The sequence below is a fragment of the Prunus mume genome, linkage group LG8 (genome assembly GCF_029339155.1).
Source record: "Prunus mume cultivar Tortuosa linkage group LG8, ASM2933915v1, whole genome shotgun sequence".
Taxonomy (NCBI): domain Eukaryota; kingdom Viridiplantae; phylum Streptophyta; class Magnoliopsida; order Rosales; family Rosaceae; genus Prunus; species Prunus mume.
The window spans coordinates 6814968-6833573 of record NC_142705.1 but is presented as its reverse complement, the minus strand read 5'-3'; the positions used below and the strand labels follow the sequence as shown (position 1 = coordinate 6833573).

General features: G+C 35.5%; 2 protein-coding genes and 1 pseudogene across 2 annotated transcripts; all 3 read left to right on the top strand.

Annotated features, from left to right (window-relative positions):
• The first annotated feature begins 425 nt into the window (after positions 1-425).
• On the top strand, positions 426-1220 carry LOC148914605 (uncharacterized; annotated as a pseudogene).
• Positions 1221-2039: 819 nt separating this feature from the next.
• Positions 2040-4243, top strand: F3H (flavanone 3-hydroxylase). Its single transcript, XM_008243599.3, has 3 exons — positions 2040-2619; positions 2862-3290; positions 3729-4243. Exons 1-3 carry the CDS (start codon positions 2254-2256, stop codon positions 4020-4022), a joined length of 1089 nt encoding a protein of 362 aa, XP_008241821.1. The 5' UTR covers positions 2040-2253; the 3' UTR covers positions 4023-4243.
• Positions 4244-13616: 9373 nt separating this feature from the next.
• Positions 13617-18264, top strand: LOC103340207 (calcium-dependent protein kinase 28-like). The gene is made up of 12 exons (XM_008243600.2): positions 13617-14397; positions 15084-15214; positions 15407-15448; positions 15566-15677; positions 15772-15850; positions 16010-16179; positions 16324-16450; positions 16721-16836; positions 16931-17038; positions 17164-17226; positions 17475-17648; positions 17779-18264. The coding sequence occupies exons 1-12, from the start codon at positions 14011-14013 to the stop codon at positions 17941-17943; spliced, it is 1674 nt and encodes a 557-aa protein (XP_008241822.2). The 5' UTR covers positions 13617-14010; the 3' UTR covers positions 17944-18264.
• Positions 18265-18606: the final 342 nt, after the last annotated feature.

Below are 18606 nucleotides of genomic sequence, written 5' to 3'. Positions count from 1 at the left end.
TATGATAATAGATAAAATATGAATGGGAAATACCAAGGTGTCTAATGAAAACTTTTGGATGTAAATCCTAGAGCATTGTACACACCTTGTGGTTGTCAAAGTCTTAACACTTCTGTGATATTGCAAACTCTTATGGAAAAGCAAAAGACTATTTTGTAGTCATACAACGTATTTATACATTGTTTGCTAATTTTATAAATCGGTGGAAGATATTGAAAGATAATGTTAAACACTTAACTCTGAAATCGTTGTTAGTTACACGTTGGGAAAGTCGTATTGAAAGTGTAAGAGCAATAAGATTCCAAGCTCCAAATTTAAGAGAAGCTTTACTTCAACTAGCAGAAAGTGACGGTGACTCCAAAATAACAAGTGAAGCTAATTCTTTTGCAACATGTGAACTTGGAAATTTTGAGTTCTTATTGGGGATGGTTATTTGGTATGATATATTAGGTGTTGTCAATGTCATTAGCAAAAACTTACAATCTGAAGACATGCTTATTGATGTTGCTATCGATAAAGTGAAAGGAAATTGGTTTACATAAGTTATGTGTATTGCTAACGAAATTGCTACTGACATGGGAATTGACCTGGTGTTTCCTGAGAAGCGAAAAATTTGTAAAAAAAAATATTTTGATGAGAATACTTGTGAGCCATCCCAATCAGTTCCTGAATCAACTGAAGAAAAGTTTAGAATTGATTATTTCATGTATTTGGTGGATCAAGCTATTGGTTCTTTACGGAGAAGATTTCAACAATTTTTGGGTTTTTGTTTACTTCAGAGAAGTTAAATTCATTGGATGATTGCGATTTGAAGAATTGTTGCAGTCATTTGGAAAGCATTTGGAAAAATGTCAAGTTTTCTGATGTCAATAGGGAAGATTTATTTGTTTGAGTTGAAAGTTTTATGGGGGCTTTTACAAAAAGAAAATATCACAACTACTGCAATATTAAATTTCTTGAAAATAATAAATTGTTTTCCAAATGCATTCATTGCATATAGAATTCTATTGACTATTCATGTTACTGATGCATCTGTAGAAAGAAGTTTTTCAAAATTAAAATTATTAAAATCATACTTGCGATCAACTATGTCACAAAAAAGATTAAACAGACTAGCTTTGATTTCAATTGAAGGTGAACTTCTAGAAAAACTTGATTATGAACATTTGATTGATGATTTCTCTTCTAAAAATTCAAGAAGATCAATTTTTAGACATTAGTATTGTAATGGCTGTGTTTTTTTTTCTCTTCTAAAAATTCAAGAAGATGATTTCAATTGTTTATGACATTGAGTTATGGCAAATTTTTATTTATAGTATTTTCATATTAGATTATGTGAGGCTCCAATTCAAGTTTCGCAGGGCTCTCAAAATCTCAAGGACAGCTCTGTTTGCAGAAAGAAAAAATATCTCCTTATTAGTAAGAAGACAAGTTATATCCATCAAGCAATGACACTTGGTGGCTGGTGAGAAGTGAGACATAAAACAAAGTCATATGTCATGATTCATCATGACCTCCATTGCAATATTATTGTATGTAACATAACAAAGTGGTGGGTAGGCACGTGCATGGCTAGCTCATACATACTCTTACATACATAAGAGTCTTATGATAAGTCCAGTTAGGTGAAGATCACGTGACGCGACTTCAGTCTACACATATATCATCTTACTTTTGCTTCCATTTTATGCTCCCAAAACCTGTTGCTTTTCTCAATTCCAATTCTTCAATTAAATCTCCCATTACAATATGTGTCGGTAAAAAACTCAATCCAAAATTGGATACACAGTCATCATTGCATTTAATATTTACCCCCAAGAAAGATTGTGACATTCTATTTCGGTCCAAGGCCTTGTATGGTTTTTCAAGTGACAATGTATGATTTTTAAAACAACTCCAAATCTCCATACATAGGCGCATCAAATTACTTCATATACATATAATAATATGAATTAATTTGTACAAAATTCTTCTGGAATTCTGTACAATCTGTGTGCTTTGAAACCTCCTCATAAAACAGAGAGATTCTAGAAAGCCAAAAGGGTTTGGTAACCGTGCAGCTAATGAGACTGTTAAGAGCTTGCTCACGAGCCATGAGGTAGTTGTAGCGGTCACCCTAATTTTAACACTTAAAAACTCAACAACAACAAAATTGGTCAATATATAAATCACACACCCTCACTAACAATTTCAAACATCAAATTCCTTTTCTCTCCAACACACAAACAAACAGACCTAACACATTGAACAAGCATGGCTCCTGCTACTACTACTCTCACCTCCATAGCAGGGGAGAAAACCCTGCAACAAAAATTTGTCCGGGACGAAGATGAGCGCCCCAAGGTTGCCTACAACAACTTCAGCAATGAAATCCCGATCATTTCGCTTGCCGGGATCGACGAGGTGGAAGGCCGCCGGGCCAATATTTGCAAGAAGATTGTGGAGGCTTGTGAGGATTGGGGTGTTTTCCAGATTGTTGATCATGGAGTTGATGCCAAGCTCATCTCGGAAATGACCGGTCTCGCCAGAGAGTTCTTCGCTCTGCCCTCGGAGGAGAAGCTTCGCTACGACATGTCCGGCGGCAAAAAGGGTGGTTTCATCGTCTCCAGCCATTTACAGGTAACCCAAAATAGAATTCACGAATCGCAACTCCGAGTCTCTTGCTTTGATTGATACCATTATATATTTTATATATATAATATTTTATATGTATATATATTTTATATATATATATATATATATGTGGACGGAAGATTAATTTTTTTGATTTTAGGCTTTAATAAGATTTTTGAAAGCTTAAGCTGTTAGAACATGAACGGGTCATTGTTCTATATTGTAACACACTGGGACTATAATTTTAGGGAGAAGCTGTGCAAGATTGGCGCGAAATTGTGACATACTTCTCATACCCAATCCGGCACCGGGACTATTCGAGGTGGCCGGACAAGCCGGAGGGATGGAGAGAGGTGACACGGAAGTACAGCGACGAGCTGATGGGGCTGGCATGCAAGCTTTTGGGGGTGTTATCAGAAGCCATGGGACTGGACACAGAGGCATTAACAAAGGCGTGTATAGACATGGACCAAAAAGTTGTGGTGAATTTCTACCCAAAATGCCCCCAACCCGACCTCACCCTTGGCCTCAAGCGCCACACTGACCCAGGCACAATTACCCTTTTGCTCCAAGACCAGGTTGGTGGCCTCCAGGCTACCAGGGATGGTGGGAAGACGTGGATCACCGTTCAACCAGTGGAAGGAGCCTTCGTGGTCAATCTTGGAGACCATGGTCATGTGAGTAATTTACATTGTTACTTAAATCGAATTAATTATATTTGCATAGGTTACTTAAATCGAATTAAATATACTTTACAAAATTTACTGTCACATTATAATGTAGATATGAGTTAGGTGAATTTGATCTACTTTTTCGTACGTTATCATGGTGGTGGGCGGGGGTCATTTTCTTTATGTGAATAAGCAAGATAGGGACCTATATTTATATCTTCCTTATATTTAGTAGTTTGTTGAAATATTGATATGAAACAATCAATATGGCACGTGTACAAGTGCGCGTGTTGTTGGGAGTCCAATGGAACATAAGAAAATATGTATTGTTTATTTCCACCCGCATAAATGATTAGAAATCACTCACACCCGCGTAGACAAGTAACATCACGAGTTTGAGTCAATTGAATTGATTGGTTTTGTACACAATTGTAATGTGAGCAGTTTCTGAGCAATGGGAGGTTCAAGAATGCTGATCACCAAGCAGTTGTGAACTCAAACAGCAGCAGACTGTCCATAGCCACATTCCAGAACCCAGCTCAAGAAGCCATAGTCTACCCACTGAGCATCAGAGAGGGAGAGAAGCCCATTCTAGAAGGGCCAATCACCTACACAGAGATGTACAAGAAGAAGATGAGCAAGGACCTTGAGCTTGCCAGGCTCAAAAAGCTGGCCAAGGAGCAACAATTGCAGGACTTGGAGGAGGAGGCCAAGCCAAAGGATGATATTTTTGCTTAGCCACCTCAGTTTATCTCAAAGCTTGCTCTTGTTGTGCTACTGGATACTTGTACCTTTGCCTTCTAGTTCTTCTATGTGCTTTATATGCAATTTGCTAAATTAGTGTGTTTTGGGGCATTGGAAAAGTTTGGTCAATTTGTGAGTCACTGAGGCTATGCCCCCTACAGTCTTTCTCTGTCATATTATATTTTAAATTAATAAATTAAAATAATTTTTATTAAGCATACGCCTATAAAATCATTAGGGCAATGAGCTCGCTCCCTTACACTTAAATTCGAATTCCCCCAAACTACAAAGCCAAACAAGCCCCATCATTAACTAATGCAGGAATATGTAGTATAGTGATAATTAAATGAAGGCACGGGCGGATCATGAATTTTTTAACGAAATTGCAATTTTTTTGTGATGGAGGGAGGTGGGGTTTTGGTCTCTCTCAGAGAGAGAGAGAGAGAGAGAGAGAGAGAGCGGTCATAGTGCATGGTGGGATTGGAGAGGAATAAGAGCACTTCCAGCAGTTGGAATCTTGCCATGGCAAAGGGGGGCTAAGGCTGACACTATTCACGGAATAGTGTCTGCCCTTGCAAAAAGTAAGTTCCACTTCCAGCAGTTGCCATGGCAAGGGGGGTACTATTCAATTTTTTGTTTTTTTCACAAATTTGTTTACCTAAACAATTAATTTGGACAATATATTCGGATGAGATTTTCAAATAAAATATTCGGATAAGATTTTCATATAAGATTTTCGGTTTCAAATTTCGGATAAATTTTTTTTTCAAATTTCAGATTTTCAAATTTAATGCTTTGGTTGTGGTTAGTTTTTTTATACATTGAATGTTTTGAATAAAAAGGAATTTTATTTAATAGTTTCTTTGGTAACTCAAAGAAAACCAATACTACTAATACAATAAAATACATGAATTCCAACTAATTTTTAAAACAAAACATTAAAATACAATGAAATGAAAAGGCAAGCAAATTAACTTAAGTTTCATCATTTAACCAATCCTTATTGCTAGGTCCATCATCACGAAAAAGTTTTCGTCTCATAATAACATTTCGTTCTAGCTTCCAATATTGTTTTGTTTCAGGAGACATGTGGCTTGTATCCATGGCCATGGTTTCCCGATCCTTCTTTTCTTCATTTTCTTTGCGTCGATACTCCCTTTCTTTGCGTACATACTCCCTTTCTTTAGCAAATTCTATTGTCATTGCCCTATCATCTTCTTGGACTTTCTTGTCTATTTCAATTCTCAAGGCGTTTTGCCTTGCAATTTCCTCCAAAAATTTAGAGGTATTACTCGTAGAATTAACTCATCTCTTTGCCTTCGCCGCCTTCTTCCCCATAGGCCTCGGCTCCTTTTGAATGGGTAAGTCTTCACTCATAGGGGATTCCATAGGTGAATCTGAAGCTTGTGAATCATGAAGTGGCGCCTCGTTTAGCACCACCGTTGGAGCCGTTGGAATAATGCTAAATCTCTTACAATGCTTCACCACCTCCCAACATTGGGTATGGGTGAAACTTTTTCCCTAGTCCAGTAGCACCATAGAACATTTGAGCTTGCACAATCTATATATAAAAAAAAATTGAATAAGCAAGGAACTTAAAAAAATTGGTAATGCAAAAAAGATAAACATATGAATGAAAATCCAAGAAATATTAACAACATATAAAGAATGCAAGAAACATTCAAATAAATATTAGACATACAAGAAATATAAAAAAAAATTGCAAGAAACATTCAAATAAATATGGAAATACAAGAAATATTAAAAAAATATAGAGAGTGCAACAACCATTTATATAAATATTAGAAATACAAGAAATAATAACAAAATATAAAGAATGCAAGAAACATTTAAATACATATGGAAATACAAGAAATATTAACAAAATATACCAATTGCAAGAAACATTAAAATTAAAATTAATAGGACATTAAAATTAATAAAGTGAAAATTACAAATAATTACCTCATCGCTTAGATTTTCCCCGCTTGCATGGTTATTCATCGCTTTTGTGAGGTCATCTCTCCATTTCCCCAACTCTTTGTTGAGAAGTTTCCACCGACTTGACAATGCACTTTCCATACGGGTGGAACCCGATCTTTCAACAAATTCGTGAAGAATTTTTTCCACATTTGACTGAATTTCATCTCATTACCCGATATGGGATCATAACTAATTTGGACCCAACACTCACACAACAAGACATCTTCCATGATGCTCCATGCCCCTCCGGTTTCTTGAGAAAAAGCCATAATGATAGAGAAAAATTATACTTAAAAATGAAAACAATTTAGAGTAAAAAGTGAAGAAAATATTGAATAGAAAGTGAATAATAGTTGGAGAAGGAGAAGATGTATGATAATTTGTTGTTAAAACTGAAGAGTAGTATAGAAAAAAAGTCAGTATTTTTTGGGATTTTTTAAAAAGTTTTACGATTTTTTTTCATCATTTTTGCCTGAAAAATTCCAAGCCGTCGGATTGGTGACAATGCGAATCGGAAGGGCGAGAGGTGCAGCGATGAGGTCAGCTCGCACTCGGGCTCTCGCTCTGCCTCCGCTTTGGGCCAGCCAGCAAGTGGACTCCAGCCGCCAGACTTGTTGCTCGGTTGCTTTGGGTCTCTCTCCCCTCCGCCCGAGCCCGAGTGGATTGCTGGAAATGCTCTAATGATAATAATTTGGGTAGGGGTTGGCGAAAGAGAGGTTGGTGGGGGAGTCGGTGATGGCATTGTCACGGGATGGTGGTAATGGGTTGTGTTTTCATCACTTTTTCTTTTTTTTATTTTATCTTTTTAACTTTTTCAATCAATTAGAATTTAGAATGTCCATTAATTATGACAAAGATTTATCAGTATTTCTTAAAAAAACTCCATCACTGTTAATAGTTTTATTGTAAAAGTTATTTGGAAAAAAAATAGTTTTTTTTAGGGAAGTGTTTGTTTTTATTTTCAAATTTTTATTAATTTTTATTTCATATGGACAATTTTACCCCTAAATTTAATGGCAAAATTGGCAGGCTTTGATGGTAGGACTAATTTGATACTAACTGGAGAGATGGAGGACTATTGAAAAAATTTAGTTGGTGAATAAAGATGAAACTGGAGCAAAAGTTGGGGACCACTTTGGTTAATAACCCAATTGACAATCAAATATTATTATAATTTAAACAATATCAATGTCATTCATAAGTCATAGAAAAAATAGTATTACAATTAACCCATAATTATTGTCGACGAGGTTTCATATCATGAAAACGTTGCCTTATTAAAAAAACGAAATTGGCATTTGCTAAATAAGAAGAAGAAAAAAAGCATGATACTTATTTTGAATTGCCATTTGATCAAGAAGAAAAATAGAGCGGCACTATCAGACTTAAATTTTCAGGTTGGATGGCAATCTTTTATAAGAAGTTGGTTTTTTTTTGTTTTTTATATTTAAATTTGTTTTTTTTAAAATTGAATAAAGCCTTTGCAGCCCACGAATTGCAACCCTTTTTAATCTGTTTATAATCAATCCTTTTTTAAAGCCTTTGCATTGCATACCTTGGGTTGGACTCGGATTAATATGCTACTAACAAATCGAGCAAAATAGTCATGATTGTTGGACTAGCTTGGAGCTGAATTATGGGTTGGACATGAGTCGTGACCCAATCACACAACCCATATAATCCTTATAATCTACACACCCGAAAACGTAAAAAACCAAAGCAAAACAAAACAAAAAGACAGACATAACCCAGTAAACTTCTTCATAGCAGGAAAATCTAGTTACCAAAGGCCTTTAAAAAGTGCCAACAAGGGTTGGTTGAGTTGATCAGGATTGTTCTCTTCGCTATCAAGGCTAAATCCAAGTTCTGCTACCGACAATCCCTCTTAGTAGATAATTTGTAAAAATCAAAAAAGGAGCTAAAACCTCCTAAATTTTTTATCATAAAAAACAAAGTCTTTAAAAAGTCACGAGCTAAAACTTTTTTCTTTTTTGGTCCATTGAGAGCCAGGTATTGTATCTAAAAAGTTTAAATCACATGTTAAATTTGTGAAGAGCACGCACAATCACACATTACAAACTCATCTCTTGAGGTCGGTGTTGGATTGGACCTTGTCAGAGTGTAACTTAAATTTCTCTATTTATAATTGTTCGTAGGAATCTCTTTCAGATATTTTATCAAAAACACCAAAAAAAAATAAAATAATAAATCATAATTGAATTTCAGAACTCATAATGACATCTCTAAATTCAATATTAAAGAATTGTAAACTTGCTATAATAATATTAAAGATGCATTTGGGGCTTAATTAATTTTGTCTCCTAATTAGATTCAGTGGTGTGTGAAAGAGATTAGGTTTTTATAGGATTTGGTGATGAAAGCCGCATATTAAAAAGGTGAGAGATTTGGAATGGAGCATATTTTGTGGCCAGCTGTTTACCTCTTTTGGGAGAGCTCCCGCAGCGAAAGGGATTTGTCACTGCTGTCGACGGTGGACACCCTTGGGTCTAACCAAAAAAAAAAAAAAAAAGGTGAGAGATTCTCCAATCTCCTTCCCAAAGCCAAACTCAAAAGCTATGTGAAAGCCAACGACACATACATGTACATATATTATATACAAATTTATAAATAAACCTAATCATGTATTTATAAAAAATATTTAAACATAGAAACACACCCAAAATTAACTAAAGTCAACTTTTTGTGTGTTTATAAATGAGTTTTGAGTGTGTGTAATGATGAGTTTTGGGTGTGTTTATAAAGTGTTTTGGGTGCGTTTTTATAATTTCAACCTCCATTTTGTTTTTAGTGAAACTCCTATATTATATCCCACATGTTTATATTGTATAGATGTCGATCGGTTCAAATTTTGAAGTGGAGACTGGAGAGTGAGGACTTACAACAAGTCTTGTTACTTGACTTAATTTATAGGCTGATTAAGTTTCTAATTAACCAACTGCAATGTCTAAATCATAAGTGGACATTTCCTATTTTTACTTTAACATACGGAATTCACATTCGATTGCAGGAGAAAATATTTGATTTTTTTTTTTTGTCGAAAGAGGATATTCAATAAAATTGGAACATCACTCAAAACGGGTAGAGCACAGAATTACAAAACAAGCAACCCAATAAAAAGGCACAACAAAACAACTTCGAGTAAACCTGATCGAATCGCTTTTAAGTTAACATGACCTAACTATCTAATCTGACTACAAAAGAGTTGAGTTAAGTTAAATTGACTTAATAATGAGTGAATCTCAAGTCTACAAAATATCAAATCGTTATATATTGAGGTGGGTTACGAATTGAGACTAATATCGATCCAACCCAACCCATGCCCACGCGATCAGACAAACCGACTCAAATTTTTCTTGTATTGTTGTGGATAGATAAGAAGAAGATGCCACGTGCACCACCGGCACATCACTGACATCCACATGTACAAATATTTTACGAGGCGCTAGCAAACCTCCAATAAAAGGCGATTGGTTTGCTTTGCTTTGCCTTTATATAATATTGTGAATTTGTGAGTGCGAAAGCAAACCAAATTGTTGTGTTCATACTGCCAAAACTTCTTACTTCTTCAGTTCAAAATTACAAGTGTTTTTGAGAATTATTGGTTCGACTAGGGCCCAGGCCAATGCACACATGCTTGCTAGTCAAAATAAAATAAATATGAATAAATAAATAGATCTTATATGATGACAAAACTCATTTTAATAGCTCGTCTCGGAAGATATGACTTGAGTCCGTATTATTTCGTTGTAAATAAATTTTTTTATTTTTTATTATAATGTGAAGAAAAATAATACTCGACTAATTTCTAGCTGATTCTAACAAATTAGATCATTAATAAAAGGAAAAAATAAAATCGAAGCTTATTTTAGTCAATTTCATAAGTATCGTATCAAATTCCATCAATCGAATCGCTTAAAGGAATTATTAGTTTCACACATTGAAGTCCAAGTTTTTTTTAGTCAAGTCAAAGTTTTATTTTTGTTTTTATTTGTGTCATGTCTCAATGTTTTCTTACCAGTTTTCAGGAGTATATACTTAACTGTGCCATATTTATTCATGTTGTCTGTAAAAATATTTAAAAAAATATTTAAATAATGCTAATTAAATTCCATGTGCTAAGATTTGAATAACCTGTATTTTGGATTCAATATTCAAGGTGAAGACTTTTCTTTTTGATAAACTGTTTTTTTGTTTTTGTTTTGTTTTTTGTTTTGGTTAGTGGCAAAAGCACTAGATCATCCATCCATTCAATTGACTGCGTCATACACCAGATATAATTTAAAAGCCCAGGATAATCCTACAACCAACTAACCAAACAACAAATCATTTATTTAGTTTTCAAAGTAATGACTTTTTTGGCTAACGTTTCTTAGGGGTGTTAATTATATCAATTATTTCGTCAAATTAAGGGTTATTTTCGTCATCTCAAGTTAGGATTTACTTTGACCCATCTTCACTATGGCTTTTGTCTCATAATTATCCCTTCAACTATTTCTGATAAAGTAGATACCAACCCAGTGCTCATCCCAACCCAGTGCTCGTACCTATTTCTGATAAACCAGATCCCAACCCAGTGCGTATGAACGTAAAGTTTTAAGGAAGCACACTATCCCGATCTCTTGGACCATATAAGTTTAAGAGATTGTGATTACTCACCATTGGATATTAATTCAATGATTCAAAAAAGTTTATTAAAAGGAGTGTAAGAGTGAGTGAACCGTTGAATTTACATTCAACAGTGAGGGACTATAAATCTTTTAAATCCTTGTAGTCCAAGAGTTCAGGACTGAGGAAGCCCATTCACATTTGAGTTTTTGGAGATATCCAACCAAAGACCAAGTCCACACACAAAACAAGTCAGACGCCGACTTTAAAAAGTCTCCATGCTCAGTCACAGGCTCACTCACATCCTTTCACACCATTGCTAATTATAGTTTTGCCCCCACAATTTTCTCAATTAATTATGAATTTGTATTTTTACTTCGATCAAAATCAGTTTCAAATTTGAGTGGGTCAAGCCATGAATGCAATTTTCTACTTCTCACAAGTAAATTATGAAAGCACTTTTTGAAATTGGGGCTTAAACCAATTTTCTTCCAACGCATGCACAAGTAAATTAAAATTTTATGTTTCTTAAATAATTAGAGATTTTTTATTGGTTTAAATAATATTTAGAAATTCTTTCACTATCAGCATTCATTATGGAACGTTGCACACCTTGACTACTTAATGGCTTTACAACTCTTTTTTGATACATGGGTTATGCGGCCAAGAAAACCGGGGCGGAGAGAGAGAGAGAGAGAGAGAGAGAGAGAGAGTAGGGTGGTGACTGGGACTGCTGATGGTGGCTATGATAGTGGTGGTGGCGGCGGCGGCTGCATGGGAGAAGATGACATAGAGGTTGTTGGGTTTTCAGATTTTTTATTTAAATTTTATTATTTTGTTATTTTATCTGTAAACCAAACTTAATAAATTTTTTATTAATTTTTTTTAACAGTAGTTTGATAGAATGGACAATATTAACAGAAGGAATCAAACACAAAGGCTCAATTGGCCAAATTAAAAACACAGGAAAGTAACGGACTGTTAATATGATATTGATAGGGTCTTCGATACATTATCGACTTTGTCAATGCAACTTTAAAAAAATAAAAAAATAAAAAAAACAAAGGATGAACGCCCTGCATAGAAAATTCTTGACGAGTCATATTCATTGGACAAATAGTATGTTATACCATAAAACCACCCCAAGTTTGTAGTAGACAGACATGTACCCTATCATGGTCCCTAAAAAGTCATTGTCGCAATAAATAATTGAGGGAAGACCAACTACCAATGGATCTATAGTTAGAACATGATTTTTTTAAAAAAATATATAAGCGATACTTTGAATTAATCTAAACTATAAGGAAGGAGATTCGAACTTGGATGTAGAGTGCGGAGTACATCCCCTCTAATCAACTTGGCTAAGAACATGACCATTTGAACTCAGACCTTTTAAATTTCGAGATTACTATTTGTTAATTACAAATCAACCGATGGTGACGTGAAGTATAAATAATGTGGCCAAGGTGGCTGCTTAATTACAAACATATCTTTAAATTTGTTTTGACAATATTGTTTATAAACTTATATTCGAAAACTGGAATTTTTAGGATTCAAGACACAATTAGTTTGGCTAAGTTTATATAAATTGTCTCGGTCAAACAATTTTATCTAGTTTACATGAAACATTTCCATGAGCTCCATCATCCGACTTGCCATTCCATCAAGGGCAGACTCCCATCAAGTTAATACTTTTTGTGGCCTTTGAATCTCAGCCAGAGACAGTCGTCTCATCTTTTTTCTGGATTCGTCTGCCCTTTTAGTGAGGGAACGTAGCTAACTAGGCTCATTTAATAAGTAAGCATGGCGTTTCTTGGTATATTGCCCTATATGCATTGATTTCTGTCACGAAAAAAATACTTGTGTACAGCTACTGCAACCTACTACATTTGGAGCAAAAGAAAAAAATGCATGAGTCGAGGAGGGTTCGACTAGGGTAAGTCAATGGTTCGATTAATAAGTAAGGGTTCGATTTTCCTCTCATATAGAAAAGAAAAAAAAATCAATGCATATGTTGTCTTTTATATTGAGAATACTCAACTTAATTACCCCAAGCTATTATTTGGCCATCATTTTAGAAAAAAATTGTAGCCCCACCCTTGGCCGTAGACATCATAGGACCCTAGCTAGCTTCAAGTTGTTTTTTGTTTTGTCAGCCTTGGACTAGTTGGTATTTGGTTTTTCTCTTCTCCCTCTGTTTTGAGGTTTGGTAGGAGAATTAGCTCTCATGTGTGCCGTTAGGCAACTATTTGAGAAGAACACGATTATATCCATATCATATCATTCACAATATGCATCGAAAAGGTATTGTTATTTAGATCTTATTTACTGAGTATATTGTTGATCACCTTTCTAATACATGCGAGTCCTATATATGTTGGTAAAATCCATCTTTATTAGATGGTTAGTAATGCAATCGATAAATATGGTACAAATAAACATTATTGATATCGAAAATACATGAATGTATAAATTTCAACCAAGAAATGGGATCTACTAATAGATTCATGCACCATCATCCTGTGGGTGGGTGGGTTGCACAAAGTTGACGTGGTACCATCAACAATATTCCCCAAAAGTCGAAGAAAAATAAAGACAGAGATTTGATAAGTAAATGAAGACGCAATCCGTGTAGATTTATTGAAAAAAACTTCCCATTACATTTACTACGGATGACAGCACAAATCGTTATCTGCAACTGCAAATATCCAACTCGTCATTTACTATTTTTGATTCTCATAAACCCTCTGAAACAAATTTACTTTTCACCTTTATCCGTAGTAATTATTTCCTATTGTTTTAACTTTCACCGCGTTGACGACGTGGGCACACAACATCTAGAATTTAACTTGTCGTGTGGAAAAAAATATATTATAGAATTAAATACTTTTCACTCAATAAAATTGGAAAAAATAATAATAAAATCCAAAATTTGTCTTGAGAGTGAATAATAAAAACACCATCTCCTCTCCCAACAAAAAACTGAGAAACGGGGGCCTTCCGCGCCAACTCTTCTCCCCGTAGGTCGTTCTCTCTTTTGTGTTTTTGGGTTTTCATTTTTTTTTCTTTTCTTTTTGTCAAAAGAAGTCTCTTTTGACCACCACCACCTTCCTCCCTCTATTTCTTCCCTTCTTCCTGCTATCTGCTCCAATCTTTCCTCTAATTTGTCTCCCCATTATCTCTATATCTATGTCTCCCTCTGATTCTTGCCATATAAGATTTGACTGCCATCGCCAATAATTGTTAAAATTCAATCTCCCAAATGGTTTTGGATCAAAACCTCTGAAAAGTGAAAACCCTCTTTGTTTCTCTTTTGCCTTTGTTTTCTTCTTCTTCTTCTTCTTCTTTTTCTGCTTATTTTATTGGGTAAATCATGGGTGGTTGCTTTTCTACCGTCAAGGTCAGTGGCTCAAATAGCAACAACACAACCGCGCCCACGGCCAATCACAACCAGAAACAGAGCACAGCATCGTCACAATCAACAACCACACCGGTCAAGCAAGAACAGAGAAGGACCAATAGACCCAATGAGATGCCCAAGAAGCAGCTTGCCAATAAACCAAAAGGCAAGCCCAACTCCAGGAGGCAGACCGGGGTCATACCGTGCGGAAAGCGCACCGATTTTGGGTACGATAAGAATTTCGATAAGCGATACACGATCGGGAAGTTGTTGGGTCATGGTCAATTTGGGTACACCTATGTTGCTACCGATAAGGCTAATGGGGATCGAGTTGCGGTTAAGAGAATTGATAAGAACAAGGTATTGGTGTCTCAATTTCTGAATTGGGGTTTGTGTGTTTTTGGATCAATTCGTTGAAAAGCTTCCGTTTTGTGATCTCATTTGGTTGTATGTGAATCTGGGCTCATTTGGTTTTTAAGGTGGTGTTTTCAATTCTTAATGTGATATGGAAAGAGTTGTCGGTTGGGATTGGATTTATAATTGTATGATACGGTGTTGATGATTCTTGTTGCGGATTGGCATTTGTGGTTTTTTGTTCCAATAATTTTCTTGTTGATTCCCACTTTCCACTATTGGATTTCTACTTTTCCAAATTAGCCTCCATTTGCTTAAAGCAGTCTTGTGGGTCTTTTTGAGGAATGGAGAATTACGCTTCCCATTTTTGGGTTCAATTGAGGTTTCTGAAAATTGGTCATGTTGAGCACCTCGTGTGTAAATAGTAGCAGATAGCAGCTGACAATTACTCAAGTTTTTGTTTTATTGTACTCGTTTCATACCTACCTGCAAGTTTTTGAAATTTGTCATTCAGTTGGTTTGTTTTTTTCTCAGCCAGTTTCCTATCTGGTGAAACATGTAGTTCTATAATTACAAATACTGTGAATTACTTTTCAAGTGTTAATGTGTTCATTAGAAACATAAATCATTTTCCCTTTTCCTTTTTGGAAAATGTTCCATTAATTCGTGAATGATCTTTGGTTTGGCTGCAGATGATTCTACCTATCGCCGTTGAAGATGTTAAGCGAGAAGTAAAGATATTAAAGGAGCTTGCAGGCCACGAGAATGTTGTCCAGTTTTATAATGCCTTTGAAGATGATTCTTATGTGTTTATAGTTATGGAGTAAGTTTCATTGTCGAGCTCTGTTTTCAGAGTATTCCTATGTTCTTTTGTTTTAGTTCCTTACATGCTCCTTTTTGGCTTATTGATCTTCATGTTTTCTGAGATATTTTACTGTATAATTCAATGTAAGTGTTTGTTTCATCACCCCATTAATATCTTGCATATATTGTTTTCTATCTTCTTTCTTTTCAGGTTATGTGAAGGTGGCGAGTTGCTGGACCGGATTTTGGAGAAGTAAGATTCCTTGAGTCCTGGATAAATATTTATCTGTATTTCCGGTTGACAATGAAATTTTCTTTCTGTCATATCTGTTGTAACCTTGAAATTATATTCTTCTTCTTGGTTAATCAGGAAGGACAGCCGTTACACTGAAAAGGATGCAGCAGTAGTTGTAAGGCAGATGCTTAAGGTTGCAGCTGAGTGTCATTTACATGGTCTGGTGCACCGTGACATGAAACCTGAGGTATAAACAAGTTCATTAACATGAATTCATCCTTTGATATATGGAGTCATTTTTCTCTGATTGTTGTAACTTTCCATTTTTTCCTTGCTTGTAGAATTTTCTTTTCAAGTCAAAAGCCTTAGACTCTCCTTTGAAGGCCACAGATTTTGGTTTGTCAGACTTTATAAAACCAGGTGAGCGTATTTTCAATCCAGGAAAGATTTTATCAAGAGATGTACAAGTTTCTGTGATTGAAGTTCTACATTTCAATTTTGCTTATCCAGTACTCGTGGCCGTGTTTCTGGCCATTTTTATTTGAAACCTATAAAGCTGTTTAAGCTTAAAAAATGCAGGCAAGAAGTTCCAAGATATTGTTGGCAGTGCTTATTATGTTGCTCCTGAAGTATTGAGACGGAAGTCTGGGCCTGAATCAGATGTTTGGAGTATTGGTGTGATTACCTACATTTTGCTTTGCGGGAGGCGCCCATTCTGGGATAAGACCGAAGATGGTATATTTAAGGAGGTGCAGTACATTCTTAATTTTGAATTCTGTTGGATTTTTTTTTTTGGGGGTGTGGTTGGGGATGTTGAGGGAAGTGATGCCGGTTTATTATTTGTTATGTCTCCCCTGGCCCCTCATTATCTGTTCACCTCTCTGTTATTGTAGGTCTTAAGGAACAAGCCTGATTTTCGCCGCAAACCATGGCCAACCATAAGTTCCAGTGCTAAAGATTTTGTTAAGAAGATACTGGTAAAGGATCCTCGAGCAAGGCTAACTGCTGCTCAGGCTCTATGTATGCCCCTAGCTCTTATCTTGATAGAAATAATGCTGATTTCTATGGTACTGGAAAGGCTAACATATTTGTAAAGATTTTGAATTAGCTGCTTTATAAATGATTTTCCAATGATTTGCTTTTTCTTTTTTACAATTGAGTTATTGGTGTCATACCCAAGGAACGTTTATTATTATTTTTCATCTCGAGACAATTCTTTGAAGTGTTAATATATATATATATATATATAATTTATTTCCAGAGGGATTAACTGTTATTTCTTTTTTCCAGCACACCCATGGGTTAGAGAAGGAGGCAATGCATCGGAGATTCCTATCGATATATCTGTTCTAAATAACATGCGCCAGTTCGTGAGGTACAGTCGTTTGAAACAGTTTGCTCTAAGGGTAAGAAAAATTTCCTTCTCTTGGAGTTTCCAGTACAAAAAAGAAAAAGTCTTTTGTATTTTAATTTAATTATTCAAAATTGATGGCATTATAGGCATTAGCTAGCACACTTAATGCCGAGGAGCTGTCTGATCTTAAGGATCAATTTGATGCAATTGATGTGGATAAGAATGGTTCCATTAGTCTTGAAGAAATGAGACAGGTAGTCCTTTTTCACATTTAAATTTGAACTCTAGAATATGATATTCCCCTTTCTTCGTGAGTGTATGTTCTAACATATGTGGTTTCTTTAGTTCTGAACTTCTAAGATTGATGTCTTTCTTGCAGGCACTTGCTAAAGATGTCCCTTGGAAATTGAAAGATTCACGGGTCCTTGAGATACTGGAAGCGGTACGCCACCCCCACCACCCTTTCCCTTTTTCTTTTTCCCTCCTCTTAATGAAGGGAAAAAAACCACCTATTTTTTGTTTTCTTTATGCCAGTCTCGTAGGGTGTTCAGGTTCTTTCCCTTATCATTCTTTTTCTTTGCGAGCCCTCTTACCCTTACTCCACCCAAGGCGATGTGAATCTCACATCAATCTTATATTCATGTTTTGGATGTACGGTTTGGAATGTGGTTGTTGATTTGCTTGATGCAGATTGACAGCAACACAGATGGGCTTGTGGATTTCACCGAGTTTGTGGCAGCCACTCTGCATGTGCATCAATTGGAGGAACATGACTCTGAGAAGTGGCAGCAGCGCTCACGGGCAGCCTTTGAGAAATTCGACATAGATAAAGATGGGTTTATAACTCCAGAGGAACTTAAAATGGTTAGTGTTAATTTGTTTTGTTGGCTATACCTTTCCTCTCCCAGAAGACACAATCACATGGAACACAAACTTGGATTTACCAGTGTTGTTAATTTTCCTGATACACTATGTTGTTGCCTCTCTTTTGTAGCACACGGGATTAAGAGGTTCTATTGATCCACTTCTCGAAGAGGCCGATATTGACAAAGATGGGAAGATCAGCCTATCAGAATTCCGTAGGCTTCTAAGAACTGCGAGCATTAGTTCGAAAACCGTGACTAGCCCGCCTGGTCAACGGAATGCTAGGAAGGTGTAGATTGGAATTAATGTTTTGAAGATTGGAAGTAAAAAGTGTAAGAAAGATATTCCGGTTTTCTAGTTATAACTTATAACCATACCGGACCACTTTTGAACTCAAGTATTCAGCAATTGTATTCTGCATAGGATTGGATAAAACATTACACTGAGACATGTGATGTTAGAGTTGGTGTGAATCTGAAAAGAAGGCGGCTCCGGTTACTGTGGTTGTTAAAAGTGTACATCCTTTTGCAGGTGTTGGGGATTTCTTGGTTGTGCCGTACAAAATTATTATGTGACATAAATAAATATTTAATGAAAATGTGGCAGATTAGAACCATCCTCTGTGTGTGTGTTTTTTTATTTTTATTTTATATTTTTTATTAGAATAATACTAGTCTTACCACATTTTTTATACCACAATTTTATACCACATGATGTGGCAGCTGATGTGTATATACCACATCATGTAAAATATTAGTTTTTGTTTTTCTAATTTTATTTATTAAAATACACTTCATTCATTTAATTGATGTGGCATATGCCACATCATATGGTATAGAAATGTGGGATAATAATGTGGTAAGTGTAGCATTACTCTTTTTATTATGCGGTATCTTGTATTATTATATACCAATAACTACAACCAAAAGTAGAAAACATTTGAGCAACCGTAATTGAC